The following is a 16,064-nucleotide window of genomic DNA, read 5'->3' as shown; positions in this document are numbered from 1 at the left end:
GCATTCACAGATTTATAAGAATGAGTCTGACAGCCCTCCAAGATATTAAATTTCCCTATTCAACCAGAGTCCTATCTGACCATTTTAGTGGAAAACAAAACTATATTGTATACTAAGGTTTTAAATTTTTTTAAAAAAATCCATATAGGTAAGATTGTATGTCTGCCTTTAATCCAGGTTCAGTTTGTGAAACTCACGAAGATCAATATGACCTAAGACTTTTCATTCCTTAAACAGACAATTGTTGAGTAGCCCCTAAGTGCAAGGACGACAGCTGCTGGAAGTGGAGAAACATGGCTCCTCCATGATGCTGTAAGGGGAAAGGTACGTAAGTGGACACTTCAAGAGGGAATGCAGGCGTGTGATGGGTAAAATGGTCACCCTTGTAAGAACAAAGGAAAGGAGCATTGTTCCAACAGAGCGGGGACTCCACTGAGGCAGAAACTCCAGGCCAGGCATGTGTGTCATAGCTTGGGCAAACACAGTCCCATTCCAAGAACCATTAACCTAAGGAAGACAAGGCCAAGCTAGATGCTACAAAGCCCTGAGGCCAGGCTGAGAACCCTGCGTTTTTAAAGCATCAAGGAAGAACATGAGGGAGAAGTAATAATCCAACTGGTATGCAAGAGTGGGGCTGGAGATGAGGCTGCAGAAATAATCCACCATGACATGAGAGTAGGCCATGGCAACAGGAATGGAGTTAAATGGAAATTTGAAACTTTGGGTTGGTACAAACCACAGGGACTTGGAACCATCAGGAAAGGATGAAAAAGGTGAGGTAGACTGAGCACTCTTCTATGTGAACACTTAGGTGGAGTCCATGGACTGGTTGGCTTTGCTATATAAACATTTATTGTAGTTACTATTCATATCCTGCATTGAGCCCTTGTTTTAAGCTCTTAAACCTCTCCAGAACAAGTCAGAGAGTATTTCAATCCTCTTTTTTACAGATGAGAACTAAGACGAGGGAAGCCTAGCTCTGACCAGTGGAACCCAAATAACCCAACTAATTGATGTTGAGCTTGGATAAGAGATCAGTACAGTCCTTGTCACACAATAGAACAAAACACAAAGATAGCTTAGAACTGCCCTATTGGCATGCTTCTGACCTATGTGGGACAGAGCTCATAGACCGAGCTCATAGACCTTTATACTGTGGCTGTAGGGTGGTTTCTTGATAATATCCATTCCAAAAGCCAATGGAAAGCCACAACTGTATACCGAATCATTTTTTTAAAAATGGATGCACAGGTCTCAGGTCTTACCCCTTTGGTGGAACTTAATTACCCTTATCAGATGCTACAGTCAGACTCAAGTTTTTCCATTATAAAGTTTTTAACAGAACAATCCATCTAAAAAGCAGGTGAAGTGGGGGTGCCTGGCTGGCTCAGTCGGTAGAGCATGAGGCTCTCGATCTCCAAGCTATAAATTCGAGCCCCATGTTGGGTGTAGAGATTACTTAACATACATACATACGTCAATAAATAGCAGGTAAAGAAATTTATTGACAAAGGTTTACATGTTTTAGGACTTAAATGTCCTCCACATAGTCAAGAGAAAATAACTGACAATGAATAAACAATAGGAGAAAAACTCTTCCACAAAGATCTTCCAGAACTTCACAGCATCACTGGTCAAATGCTATAAAGAGAACTGTCAAGTGAAACCAACAAGAAGGGGGTTTAACAGAGAATTTTAATTTAACAGCCTCACTGAAAAATAAAGAACAAAGCAACCAACCAACCTTCTCTTCTACCCACTAAAAGGAACATCAAAGGGAATCAGGGAAATTTCAAAATCTTGCAAAGTAGTTTTTTTGAAGACAAAAGGGGGAGGGGAGGGACACACCATTTCAAGTGTTAACGCCTAATACAAGAGGACAAGGATTCTAACAAATTCTCTAAGTCTCTACATATGCGTCACCAAGAATCATATTATTAGAAACAGGCTACATAGACATATAAACCATTTGGTATTAAAAACAGACCTTGCTATATGAACACACAGTATGCCACTTTTATCTCTTTAGAAGAGTAACAGGAGAAAGAAACATTCCAAATTTGCCCTTTAGCCTGGAATCCCTCAACACTCACCACACAGTGAGTGTGGTCCTGAATTAACAGCTTGCAAAACCCAGGAGACCCCATCGTGTCATTTTGTAAAGGATCAAGATTCAGCACCTAAAGGTCCCCACCCAACCTCTATGCTCTGTGTATGTGTGTGTGTGTGTGTGTGTGTGTCCCAGAAATAAGTAACTTCAAGTTGCATTATTAAGTCCACAGGCAAGTTTGAATACTGAGATTTAGCTAGAAAAAGTAGCAGCAAAGACAAAATTAGCTGGTTCACTAGAAAAGATAAGGAAGATTTTAAATAAAAAACACTTCCAGTTCAAGTCAGAATGAAGGTGGGGGCCATTAAGACCAACCAGCTTTGCAGAAATGTGGATGTTGTGCTGTTGTTCTTTGAAAAACGAGGTCCCTAAGAAGCATATTTGCTCGAGAAAAATATTGTGTTTTCTAAGCTTCTATTGCCATCCCCAAGTTACTTCCAATTTTGTACACTGTTCAAGGGGAGAGCATATGTTGATTAAGATGTGTTCACAGCTGATGCATCTCCAAAAAGTTCTTCATGAAGGCTGCCAACTTCTGAACATCCTCAATCGTGACAGCATTATACAGAGAGGCCCGGATGCCTCCCACAGACCTAGAACAACCAAAGATGCAGCCATTATGAACAAAAGCATCCCGTTAAGCATCATAACGACCCTCTTTCCAGTCTCCAGTTACCCGCTTCTGAGAGAGACACAGCACCTGAGGCCATCATGTCCAACCTGTCACCTGAAGGCCCCTACGTAGCCAGCAGGTTCAAATGTCTAATTGTTAGGAAATTCTCCCTAATATAGTGAAGGACCATCATGCTCACACATCACCTAGATTAACTCAGTCAGGTATCTGGTGGGCCTGCCTCACAAGAAGCAGGGAGCAGGCAACCACTGCGGGGCAGGTGTCTCACCTCCCCGGGGGCGAGGACACATTTTTCATAGAGCTCGCAGGACCCACTCTCTGCTGTTTAGCTGGAGCAACAGCAATCTGTTTTCTCCAGTCATGGGATGCCAACCTCTGCCATAAAAACCACTGAAGAGATTTTCTAAGGTAATTTTGTTTTTTTGTTTTGTTTTTAAAGATTTAGTCATTCATGAGAGACACACAGAGAGAGGGGCAGAGACACAGGCAGAGGGAGAAACAGGCTTCATGCAGGGAGCCCAACATGGAACTCGATCCCAGGTCGCCAGGATCATGCCCTGGACCGAAGGCGGCGCTAAACTGCTAAGCCACCTGGGCTGCCCCTCAAAGGTAATTTTGACAAAAGCCTGTAGATGTGGTCTATGATGCACCCAGCCAAGGAATCACACTAAGGGTCTATAAGTAAAAATAGAAGGATGCCTGGCTGGCTCAGTCAGTAGAGCATTAGACGCTTGATCTCAGGGTTGTAAGTTTGAGCCCTGTGTTGGGTATAGAGAGTACTTAAAAATAAAATCTAAGGGGTACCTGGCCGGCTCCATCGGTAGAGCATCCTACTCTTGATTTCGGCTTAGGTCATGATCTAAGGCTAATGAGATCATGCCCTGTGTTGGGCTCCATGCTGGCATGGAGCCTGCTAAAGATTCTTTCTCTCTCTCTCTCTCTCCCCCTCTGCCCCTCTCCCACCCTTTACCTCAAATAAATACATAAATAAATCATAAAATCTTGGGGGGTGGGGAGAGGAGAATTATCCCATGACAACTGTTTTTTTTCAACAAGTTATAATAATTGCTACTCCAAGCTGGGCAAGACTCCTAGAGAGGTAGATAGGTTTCACTCCACATTTGAAAAACTATGAGGTGCAAGGGTGGCTCAGTCAGTTAAGCATCCAATCCTTGGTTTCTGCTCAGGTCATGATCTCAGGGTCATGAGATGGAGTCCCACCTTAGGCTCCGTTCTGGGTGGAGACTGCTTAAAGATTCTCTCCTTCTACTCACCCAAACTGCGCACTCCTGCTTATATGTGAGCACTCTCTCAAAATAAAAATTAAAAAAAAAAAAGAAAGAAAAACTAAATTCTCTAATGAGCATCTGAACTGGATATATACTCACCTATGCCCCTTTAAGGAAATCATATTGAGTTCGAGAGCTTTATCAAGAAATCTTTTTTCTAAAGCATCATCTCCTTTGGCATTGCCAATGCGGAATGGAATATTCATCTTGCTCCTGTTCTTGGTCTCCACTGGACATCTGAAAAACATATTTATTATTCCAGCTATTTCTGTAATGTGCAACAGCCATTAACAAGTCAACAGAAAAACTGCTTTAAACATTTTGTCAACACAAATAGATTTTAAAAAGTCTGCCCTGGAACTGATCATTTTTACTTAAGGAGGCCACTCTTGCAGATGGAACAGTGAGTTAGCATTCCCTTGTATGACTTATACTTAATTTCCATTAGCCTCAGTTTTCCTCACCTAAATAATGGAAATAATACCTTCATATCAGACTAGCTGTGATAGCTCGGTGACACAACATATATGGATTTTCCAATACATGGCAATCACACAGCAATGTGACTGACCCTTTCTCTACAAGGCTAGAGAAAAAAATTTGTTGGTCCTAACAGTGGCTGAAGGGCTCAGTCATGAACAGTTTTCAAAGCACTGTCACACTGCACTGTCCCAAGCTGTGTGACCTTGAGCAAGTTATTAGACCTGTTTTGTCTGACTTTGCCATCTATTGAATAGTGGAAAGAGTAATGGAACCCACTTTCTAAGTTTGATGTGAGGATTGAGCGAGTATTTATAGGGGGCTTTGGTGGCTTTTAAATGGTCACAAATTCTCTACAGCCATCCCAGCAAGAAGCGAGGTCTAGTTCTCCATACCTTTTTATTTTTTTATATTTATTTATTTGAGAAAGAGAGAGAACAAGCAGGGGGAGAGGCAGAGGGAGAGGGAGAAGCAGACTCCCCACTGAGCATGAAGCCCCACGCAGGGCTCGATCCAGGATCCTGAGATCATGACCTGAGCCCGAGGCAGATGTGTAACCGACTGAGCCAACCAGCTGTTTGAATCTGGCCAGCCTTGTGACTTGCTTTGACCAAGAGACTGCAACATCAGGATTTCTATGCAACTTCCAAGCCTAAACCTCAAGGGGAATACAAATACAGCCTCTATAGCTGCCCTCTTAAAACAAGGCTGCCATGTAAGCAAGCCAAGAAGAGGCCCAGCAACAGCCAGCACCAACTCCCAGACATATGAGTGAGGTCACTGTAGACCACTGGCTACAGGTGAAGCACCACTGACCCTGTTAGCATAAGCCATCCCAAGTGAGAGGAGCTGAAGAACCACCCAGCTAAGCCCAGCCTAGCCTGCTGACCCAAAGTCATGAGCAAAAAAAAAAAAAAAAAAATCGCTGCTTTAACAACTGTCTTCCATGTTCTCTGTGATGCATAAACAACAGATAACTGATACAGTTTAAAACAGTGTCTGGAACATATTAAAGAACCTAAGTATCAGTTAAATTCAACAAGTTCATCATTTTCTTCCCAGCATCGTGCACAAGGCTTATACAGATTCTCAAAAATGAAGGATGTGTGAATTTTTATGTAGGAAAGGTTAGTATTTTGACTTGAGTTTCTGATCTGAAACATAGGCAGTCAAAATTACATTCCATCGACAATCAAAGGAGACAAATGAAGAGCTGACATCTACTCTGGAATAAAAGAAGAGTAAAATATGTAATAACCACTTCTGCATTTTCAAGCTCATCCTGTTGTATTCTTACACTTCTACTGGGGTGTGATTCATTAAAATTAAACAGCAAATAAAAGCAGTGTGAGGAAGCCCCCATTAAAAGTTATGCTCTCCCCTAAGGGCACATACATAATTCCTACTAAAGTTAATAAGAGTCAAGTGCACACCTACAGGCAGAAAAGACGCAAACAGGGAAACCAAATATCTAGTAATAGGCTTTGAGCCTGATTTCTGCACACCACCCCCCTTTCACTAGGTGGTAGGTTTGGTGGTTGACATTTAAATTAAAAATTCATTGGCTACCCTTCTGATACTCTGCTGCCTCAGGCTCCCAACAGGAAGGTCCAATTATAGAGGTGGCACAGCAAAAAGCAAGCCTAATTTAAGAAAAAAAATTAAAAGGAGGGAGAATTAAACATCTTATTTACAGTTCACCCCCACCCCAAATTTGCCCAACCTATCATGAAAGTAGATGGCATCATGACAGTAAATAATCGGCACATGACAAATATTCACACAGTGCCCAAGAATGTCTCTGGTATAAAGCTCAGGGAGGGAAACAAAGATTAAAGGGAATTAACTGCTCCCAGTCTAGTGAGATGGCAGCGTAGGGAATTAAATTTCCAAGGGAGAGGTCTGTAACAGCAAGAAGCACAGAGCTGAGCAAGGAATTCCACCCAAGAGGAAGCTTAAATGTTTCAGAGGGACACGGCAAGGTTAGGACAGGTGAGCATCTACAAAGGCCCAGGGGACCCCCAGCAAGAACTTGGGGAACTGGAGTGTTGGGTTTTGCTGGTCAGGGGTAGAGCTTGGACTGCAGGGGGGAGGCCCTGTCGATTCACCGAAGGGAACTAGATTGGGTCCTTGAACAACGAGGAGCAGTCAGGTTTCCACAACATGAAATCTAAATTTTAAAGAACAGCAGCACACAGGAGAGAATGGAGAGTGGGAACACCAGAAGGTGAAGAGACCTGCTAGAAAGCTTTTACAAAGAAGTGTCCTGATCAAGGATGCCTGGATGGCTCAGTCGGATGCCTGCCTTTAGCTCAGGTCATGATCCTGGGGTCATGGGATCAAGCCCCTCCTCAGCTACCTGCTCAGCAGGGAGTCTGCTTCTCCCTCTCCCTCTGCCCCTCCTCCTGCTCAAGTTCTCTCATAAATAGATAGATAAATTAATTAATTAATTAATCAATTCTTTTAAAAAACCAGAAGTTTCTTGGTCAGAAGAAACAAGGCCTAAGACTAGAACAAGGGCACTTGGGGAGGCCAACTCAAATGCCAACAGAGGCCCAGCTGTCATACAAATGAGAACAGGTCTGGTGTGCCAGACTCAGCACAAACTCCCTTTGTTACACAACAAATGTGACTGCCCATTCTTTGCCTCCCCAGAGAAATATGCTCCCACTTTTTCTTTTCAAGATTTTATTTATTTGAGAGAAAGCAAGAGCACAAGTGGGAGGAGGAGCAAAAGGAAAAGGAGAAGGAGCAGCAGACTCCTGGCTGAGCAGAGCCCAACGTGGCTCAATCACTGAGCCACCCAGGCATCCCTAAAGCTGTGTTTCAAACACTGCAGGAGCTGCAAGCACCACTGTGGGCTGCACTTGGCCACTGCTCCCCAGTGTGCGATCTGGGCAGTCACTACCAAATTTCAGAGGCAGGCAGAAGGTGCCAAGACTGAGAGTAAGGTCAGGGTGGGTCCTAGGCAGCATGTAAAACCCCCCAGGTAATCTCAGGACTACAAAGACAGAAGGACAAACTCCATGTGCTGCTTCCCACTACTGTCTATGATAATATTGGAAAATTGGTTGCATGACCTTATAAATTTAGGAAATCCTGTGTCAACAGGGCTAAACTGGTTTCTTGACTCCTAAACTTCACAGAGCCCGTCATAAGTTCACATGAATTTAAACTCCCCAGATGAGAAATCCTACAGGGACACAGTTTTCCTCAAATGATGTGACTGAAAAATGCTTTGGGTCTCTGGGACTAGTGCCCCAGAGTGGCCACTGAGAAACACCAGGACTTCTGAAAGTAGCAGAGTGGATGGCGTGGGGCCAAGGCACAGCTCCCATAATCACCCACCTTACAAAGAAGGTGAGCGTGAGCGTTAGCATGGCCAAGTTTCAGTGATGTCCTTCTATAAGGACAGCTGAGAAAGAATGAGGAAGACTGCCCTGCGAGAAAGAAGCCCACAAAATGCTATAATCAGGCCTCTCCTTACTGCCAGATTTTTTTTTTCAGATTTTTTTTTAAAAGATTTATTTATTCATGAGAGACACACGGGGGGTGGGGGGGGTGGAGAGAGAGAGAGGCAGAGACACAGGCAGAGGGAGAAGCAGGCTCCATGCACAGAGCCCGACATGGGACTCAATCCTGGGTCTCCAGGATCACAACCTGAGCTGAAGGCGGCACTAAACCGCTGAGCCACCAGGGCTGCCCATTACTGCCAGATTTTTAAAATAAAATATTAATTTTAAATTTTGATGCGATTTATGAAAATCCAGAGTAAAAATACAGAAATCTACCATCTTCTTCCTACAGAGGGGGTTCCCACTGATGTGCACTCCCCAGGCTCTTCTTAAACATACAAAGATGTATAGACATGCCCAACATGGGACTCAATCCCGGAACTCTAGGATCATGACCTGAGCCAAAGGCAAGACGCTCAACTGCTGAGCCACCCAGACTTCCTGAAATGTTGTGGCTTTGTAAGTGAATTAATAATAGATGCATCCTTTCCTACACTTGCTTTTATCTTCTGTCCAAATAATAGAACCTGGCCAGTCTCCCATGTCTGTTCACAGACCTCCCTCACCTTTCTCACTGCACACATTATCCCACACTGTGGATGGACCCCAGCGGCTTTCTTCCTCTTTTATTTTTAAGATTTTATTTACTTATTCATGAGAGACACAGGGAGAGAGGCAGAGACACAGGCAGGGGGAGAAGCAGGCTCCCTGTGGGGAGCCCGATGCAGGACTTGATCCCTGGACCCAGGATCACAACCTGAGCCAAAGGCAGATGCTCAACCACTGAGCCACCCAGGCGTCCTGACCCCAGTGGCTTTCATCAGACGCCTCCTGATGGGCATCTGAATAGTCTGCAGATCTTCACCTAGCAGGACCAGACTTGCAGGTACCACACCTCTGGATCCATGAGTAGAAATGACAGCCATCTACTTGGCAATAAAAATCCCTGGTCAAAGATTAAGAGTTTGAATTGTGATGGGGGCTGCACACTTCACTCCAAACTGTCCAAGTTCATACCTGACACACCAAGTGCATTCCTTGGCCTGATGTCATCAATCGTTATAATTTCTGATTAGCAGCAAAAAAGAAAAAAAAAATCTCATGGTTGTAATCTTTTTACCCCCCCTAGGCCTGTATCTTGCCACTTGCCTTTTTTTTTTAATTGGAGTTCAATTTGCCAACATATAGCATAACACCCAGTGCTCATCCCATCGAGTGCCCCCCTCAGTGCCCGTCACCCAGTCACCCCCACCTCCGCCCACCTCCCTTTCCACCACCCCTTGTTCATTTCCCAGAGTTAGGAGTCTTTCATGTTCTGTCTCCCTCTCTGATATTTCTCATGGTTGTAATCTGCATTTCTTGAAGAGGTTGGCCTATTAACCAGCTGTGTTTCTCTGGGTCTCTGGCTCATACCACCTCATTAGCGACCACCACCTCATTGTTATTTGGTTTATTTTCCTTTTTCATTTGTGGGCTCTTGCCTATACCAAAGATAGTCACCTAAATTTTATGCTACATACTGTGAAACTTTTCTCATGTCTGTCATTTTTAATTTTCATTCCATTTGTGATATCTTAAGCTGTGCAAAATTTTTCACATAATTAGACGTCTTTTTGTTTTATGGCTTCTGAGTTTTACAGCTTGTTTAGGAAGGCCTTCTACACTTTCTATATTCAAAGAAACTCCTCTATTTTCTTATGGTATTTTTATTTCAGTTTCTTCCATTTGGATCTTTTAACTCATTAGAATTTACTTTTGAGTATGGCATGATGCAAATATCTAGCTCTATAATTTTGTCTAAATGGATTATCAATGCTTTGAACATCAAAACCTCAAAGTTATGAACATGCTTTTCTTTTACTTTTTTAAAAAATATTTTATTACTTATTTTAGAGAGCAAGTGCATGAGTGGGCAGAGTAGAAGCAAGAGAGAGAATCCCAAGCATCCCAAGGTGGGGCTCAGTCTCACAACTCTGAGACCATGACCTGAGCAGAAACCAAGAGTCAGATGTCCAACAAACTGCATCATATGGGCAATCCAAACATGCATTTCTACCTAATTTAAAAGGCCATTCTTGCGACGCCTGGGTGGCTCAGCGGTTGAGCATCTGCCTCTCGATCAGGGCATGATCCCAGGGCCCCAGGATCGAGTCCTGCCATCAGATTCCCTATGAAGAGCCTGCTTCTCCCTGTGCCTGTGTCTCTGCCTCTCTGTGTCTCTCACGAATAAATAAATCAAAAATCTTTTTAAAACTTTAAAAATAAAAAATAATATTTACAATAAAATAATTTTTTTACTGGAATTTTCTTTTTTTACTATTCCACTGGCATATTGCTTATCTGTATGCCAGTGTCCCATTACATTACCATGGCTTGTTTTTGGTAAACCACATGTTAACATTACATTTTATTAATGTAAATACATATTCTTAAAATTTTTCAGCTATCCTTCTGTATTAACTAACTTTTCCAGATGAATATTTGGATTTTTAGATCTTACATGGCTGGGACGCCTGGGTGGCTCAGTGGTTGAGTGCCTTCAGCTCAGGTCGTGATCCCGGGGTCCTGGGATTGAGTCCCATATCGGGATCCCCACAGGGAGCCTGCTTCTGCCTCAGCCTATGTCTCTGACTCTCTGTGTCTCTCATGAATAAATAAATACATAAATAATCTTAAAAAAAAAAAAAAAGAACTGACATGGCTATTGCAGCAAATGGGATCTTTTTAACCTCATTAACGCTTTTTACATTTATTTCTGGAGTATGGGAAAGTAATCGGCTTTTACGTATTTAGCTGAAGTAATCACAATTCTGAACTTGATCATTTCTAAGTTTTCCACTGATGCCTGCATTATAAATTTTTTTTTAATTTATTATTTATGATAGTCACACAGAGAGAGAGAGAGGCAGAGACACAGGCAGAGGGAGAAGCAGGCTCCATGCACCGGGAGCCCGACGTGGGATTCGATCCCGGGTCTCCAGGATCGCGCCCTGGGCCAAAGGCAGGCGCCAAACCGCTGCGCCACCCAGGGATCCCTGATGCCTGCATTATAGAGTCACATCATCTCTGGTCTGTGATTGTTGTAGTTTCTCGAGAGTAGTACATAAGCACCCTGGAACCAGCACTCCCATGACCCTCCTCATGTGCATACCCTGGCTTGCTCCCACTTCCCGGCCACCTTAACCTCTCTGTGCCTCTGGAAAATAGGCTTCATTTCTGCTCCACAGGGCTGCACTGACAATAAAATGTGTCAGTAGCTATAAAGCACCAGGGTTCTACCTACTTCCCTTTATGTTGAGGTTATTGCTAGGCCCATCACACACTCCCCTCCTTCCTAGGGTCTGGTCCCCACGTGAAGGTACCAAGAAAGGTGATCTCAGGTCTCGATATGGGCGCTATCACTTAGATATCTTTAGAATATCAAAATTCAGCATTCTGTGTGCTTTCCATAGTAACCCAAAATAATACTAGGACCTAACTCTTAAGGAAGGCTCCCTAATGCCAAGTATGGTTTATACAAATTAACCCACGCTGGAGCCCATGTTCTAAACCCCTGTTATATAGTCTTTATTCATATGGATTTTCACTTAGTCCTCAAGACAGACAGACAGAAGTATGTACCACCATTACACACACTGTACAGATAAGGAAATGGGAGTCTGGAGCAGTCAGGTCATTGGCCCAAGGCCACATGCTAACAAATGGCCAAGAGGGGGTTCTCTGCCCTGAATGCTACACTGTGCCCATGGGCTCAAGTCAGGGTCAATCAGCGCCATATGGGTGGTTAGGCCATGGGATGAACATACGGACTTCGATGGCTATCTTATCTGTCTGGGCATCTCTGCCAGGCTCACTGGCAGAGCTGGTGTGGCCCCCAGGAAACTGCCCACAACTGTGTTCAGGATTGTAATCCTAGCTTACTTGGTATTCCTCTTTAAAATCACTCACCTCCCTTGTGGTACCATATTTCTATAGTTTTAAAGAAAAGCAGAGAATTTCCTGAAAATTAAAGTGACTATAAAGAGTAGATAGCAACACTGAGGAGGGAACAAGTGGAAAGCCTGCTGACTCCAGTAACAGTGTCCTGGTGGGAACATCACATGCTAGAGTGACATTTTCTGGGCGGGCAGCCCAGGGCAGATGGAAGTTCCCAGAAAAAGGTTTATTGTGAAGAAGATGAAAATTCTAGGTCAAGGCTGTGCATAAGTAAATGAAAAGTTCTGGGTGGGAAGGTGACCTGATTCCCCCGGAGACAACCCGCCTGCCACGTTGGCTTAAGCAGGCTGCCTTCTGGGAAATGCCAGGTTGGGTGCTTGGAGTTTTAAGGAGCTTGGAGGAAAAGGAATCCCAGGGATTCCCAGGGTTCCTCCTAAGTTTTGTTTTGTTTCTAATTCCCTGGGTTTTTCCAGAGGCATTAGCATTCTTTCTGTCCTCGCACTTTGTGCCTATACATCTCCTGAGAAATAAATGGAGCCTAAAGCCAATAATAGAAAATTTGGTCTCTCCTCCACAATAGCCAAGTGTTTTCACTCACATTCAGGTTCTGAGTACTCTTTGGGAGTCAGGAAAGATACCTTGTTCTTCTGAGTATCCCAGAGCCTAGAACACAGCCCAGAGTAGGTGCTCAGAAACATTTACTAGATGGGTAGATGGATAGGTGGATGGATGATGGATGATGGATGGGTGGGTGGATGATGGATAGAAGGGTGGGTGAGTGGGTAGATGAGCAGACAGGTGAACAGAGGACTGAACAGGTAGACTAAATATGTCTTCAGACCTTTCCAGACCTTCCTTCTAATCTCAGCACAAACATCCCCTCCAGGCAACTCACTCTTTGCTCCCCACACACAATGTACTTTCTTCCCTCAGTACCTTTGCAGGGGCCACTCCCTGCTTTCATAAAAATTCCCAAAAGTACTTTTGCCTTCTAACTCTACTCATGCCCAAGGCTCAAGCTCAGTCAAAAACCCCTGTACACCTCAGGCAAAGCAATATCATCTTACCACTCCAAGCTTGTAACTATTATTTAGCCCTTGGCGCTGAATTCCTTGGACCCCCCCCCCCAACAACCACCACCACCAAGCCCCCTGGCTGCACTTGGCTCTGCTGAACCATGCACAGGCAAAAAGCACAGTGTGCATCCCTTCCCCCAGACTGCTCATGGGAGAGGAGCCTAAAGGCTAAGGCATCCAGCCAAACCCGACTCCCCCAGGGCCTGTGGCTGGAGGGTCACTGCATGCCAAGAACTCACAGGAAAGGCAACAAGCATTTTCAGGGCAGAGGTAGCAGTAGCATGCTACTTTATCCTAACTGCTCCAAAAGTATATCCCCATCTCCCACCCTTGGGTGGTCATGGGGATGTATTAACAGTTAGGCTTCAAGCATTGTTTTGTCCATCCTACATGGCACACTGAATTCTCAAAGAGTATAAATTCTCCAGTTACTATTGGTCAGTTGCTATCCTTGAACCCGAAAGAGTAGTGGTCGCTAAGGAGGAGGTCCCAGGCTTTGTAAATGACTATGTTTATGTATATGCATATAAATGTGTATAAACACAAATATACACATGTGTACGTGCACGCATGAGCACACACACACACACACAGCATAAAATTTCATAAACCTGTATGTCACTTTAAGGACAGGGAAACACAAATGAAAACATCTCTGTGTGCCAGGCACTGCACTAGGTGCTTCACACCTACATTCTGGTGAGAGTTCTATGGTAGGGGACTGGATAGTGACCCCCTAAAAGATACACTCATGTCCTAACCCCCAGGGGTTGTGAATGTGACCTGTTTGGAAAAGGGGTCTTTGCAGATATAACTATGTAAAAGGTCTCTAGTTGAGATAAATAATCCTGGATTATCTGGCTAGGCCTTAAATCCAATGACCAGAAGTGAAGACGCACAACAAAGCTGACGTCAGAGCCTAAGGTGACACACCACAAGCCAAGAAATGCCTGGAGCCACCAGAAGCTGGAAGAGACAAAGAATGGATTCCTCCCTAGAGCCTCTGAAGGGAGCCCAGCCTCGCTGACATACTACACTTCAGGCCTCCAGGGGAGTGCGAATAGACTTCTGTTGCTTTAAGCCACCAAAGCAATACATCTTTGTTCCAGTGGTCCTAGGAGACTAACACAAGACCCATCATCTCAGTGGTCCTAGGAGACTAACACAAGACCCCTCATCTCCTGTACCCCTCAGAGGTGCTCATCCAGTGGTGGACACAAAAGAATTTAACTAGAAGTCTCCTCATACCATAGCCAATTCCATTCACAGACAGCATTCCTGGAGTGGTAATATTTGTCCTATAATAAGGGAAGGAGTGAGCTTTCCTAAAAAGCTAAGTGACCTAGGGGCACCTGGGTGGCTCAGTCGGTTGAGATCCAACTCTTGATTTCGGCTTAGGTTGTGATTTGGGGGCTGTAGGATCAAGCTCTGTATTGGGCTCTGTGCTCTGCGCAGAGTCTGCTTGGGATTCTCTCATTCTCTCTCTCTCCCTCTGCCCCTTGCTCTGCTCATGCAAGCGTGCACGCTATCTCTCTCAAATAAACACATAAATAAAATGTAAAAAAAAAAAAAAAGGCAAATGACCTGGCTGAGGGGACCAGGAGTGGGTATTTATACCAAGGGTCTCCAGTGGAGTCTCTGGGTAAAGCTGAGACCTTCCAGAAAGCACAGTGTTTTTTCCCAGGGGACACAGAGAGGAGGCAGACAGCGGGAGAAGGGTCTGTCCCAGGAGGAAATGAGACATCCCCAGGAAGTATCTTTCATGAAAAAAACATCACCACCCCCTGGGGAAGAGGTCCCTCATCGTGGGATTCCCAGGTGGGGATGCACAAGGGAAGAACTCACCTGTTCCCTAATCCTGGGGCCTGGGACTACCCAGTTCACTGCACTTCCGACACCTCAAGAAAGGGAAATATGTCCACTTCTCAAAGGTACAGGACATACACATTTTAAAATTCACAAGAGGCAAAATGTGAGATAAAGCCAATCAACTTACACATAGAATCCTTGAGAATTATCAATAGTATCATAGATCATTTGCGATTTGATGGAGCTGAGCTTCTCCATGGCTGCTGCACCACCATTGTTCTTAATCCACTCCAGGACCAAGCCCATGACATAGATGCTGAAATAGAGATTAAAACAAATCCATTACATAATAATAACAATAATAAATTTAAAAATAAGACAAATCCACTTAGTTCAGCTTTGCAAAAGTGGAAAGACATTCAAGCAAACTATTGTTTAAGTCACACTAAAACACACTTAAGAATGCCATGGGACAGACAAGATGAAAGCAGGCCATGTGCAGACCAAGGACAAAAGTGTGTCATGAACCAAGAACTAGGATCCATCCAACTCTAGGCCCCTGAAGGTCATTCAGAACAAAGGTTTAATTAGACTCCTCTCTGGAACTCACACGGGTCTCCATCTGTCCAGCCCAAACCCTAATGCAAACTCTCCACAACACCTGGAACACACTTCCCTCTCTCCCTTGCAGCAAGCTTCCTCAGGACTCTGGCTCCCCACCCCCACCCAGTTAACCCCTTCACCTCCTACACTCCCTCTGCCCATACTTCCCATAGTTTGTACCTTCATTCCCTTATTTTATATTTCTCTGTGCCCATGACTTGGACTCTGTGGCTGTAGAGGATCTAAAGAACCAAGGTTCACCTTTCCCACCCCCAAGCCCTCACAGGGGGCCCTCTAACGCGCAGGAAGTAGTGTGACACGATACTAGGAGCACAGGCTCTGAGTCAGTCCTGACTCTAGTCCCACTGCTGCCACTAAGAGGACTACCCATGAAGAGTCACCTTGGGAATCCAAACCTCGGCTTTCCCATCTGGAAAGAAGGAGGCCTCCCACCCTATGGTGGACACCTGGCATTTTAGCAGCCCTGATGCTCCTAAGCCTGCTCCCACCCAACAGGCAGATCCAGCTGGGTCCTTTGTCCCCTGGTCTCACAGCAGGGCAGGGGATCTAACCGAGCCAATCAGAGCCCTCCCTAGGATTCTCGCCTTGGCA

At 44.5% G+C, this 16,064-nt stretch overlaps 1 protein-coding gene across 1 annotated transcript in view; it reads right to left on the bottom strand.

The window, feature by feature from the left end:
• Positions 1–1,485: 1,485 nt before the first annotated feature.
• The window catches only part of LOC112922084 (phosphoserine aminotransferase), a 31,614-nt gene continuing 17,035 nt past the window's right edge, over positions 1,486–16,064 (bottom strand). The window contains exons 7-9 of the mRNA XM_072762779.1: positions 15,037–15,165; positions 4,133–4,270; positions 1,486–2,703 (exon numbers count right to left, since the gene is read on the bottom strand). Of these exons, the coding sequence (XP_072618880.1) occupies positions 2,598–2,703; positions 4,133–4,270; positions 15,037–15,165 (373 nt within the window). The 3' untranslated portion in view covers positions 1,486–2,597. The remainder of the gene's footprint in view (positions 2,704–4,132; positions 4,271–15,036; positions 15,166–16,064) is intronic.

This window comes from Vulpes vulpes, chromosome 1 (assembly GCF_048418805.1).
Source record: "Vulpes vulpes isolate BD-2025 chromosome 1, VulVul3, whole genome shotgun sequence".
NCBI classification, from domain to species: domain Eukaryota; kingdom Metazoa; phylum Chordata; class Mammalia; order Carnivora; family Canidae; genus Vulpes; species Vulpes vulpes.
This window is presented reverse-complemented; position numbering and strand designations above follow the sequence as displayed.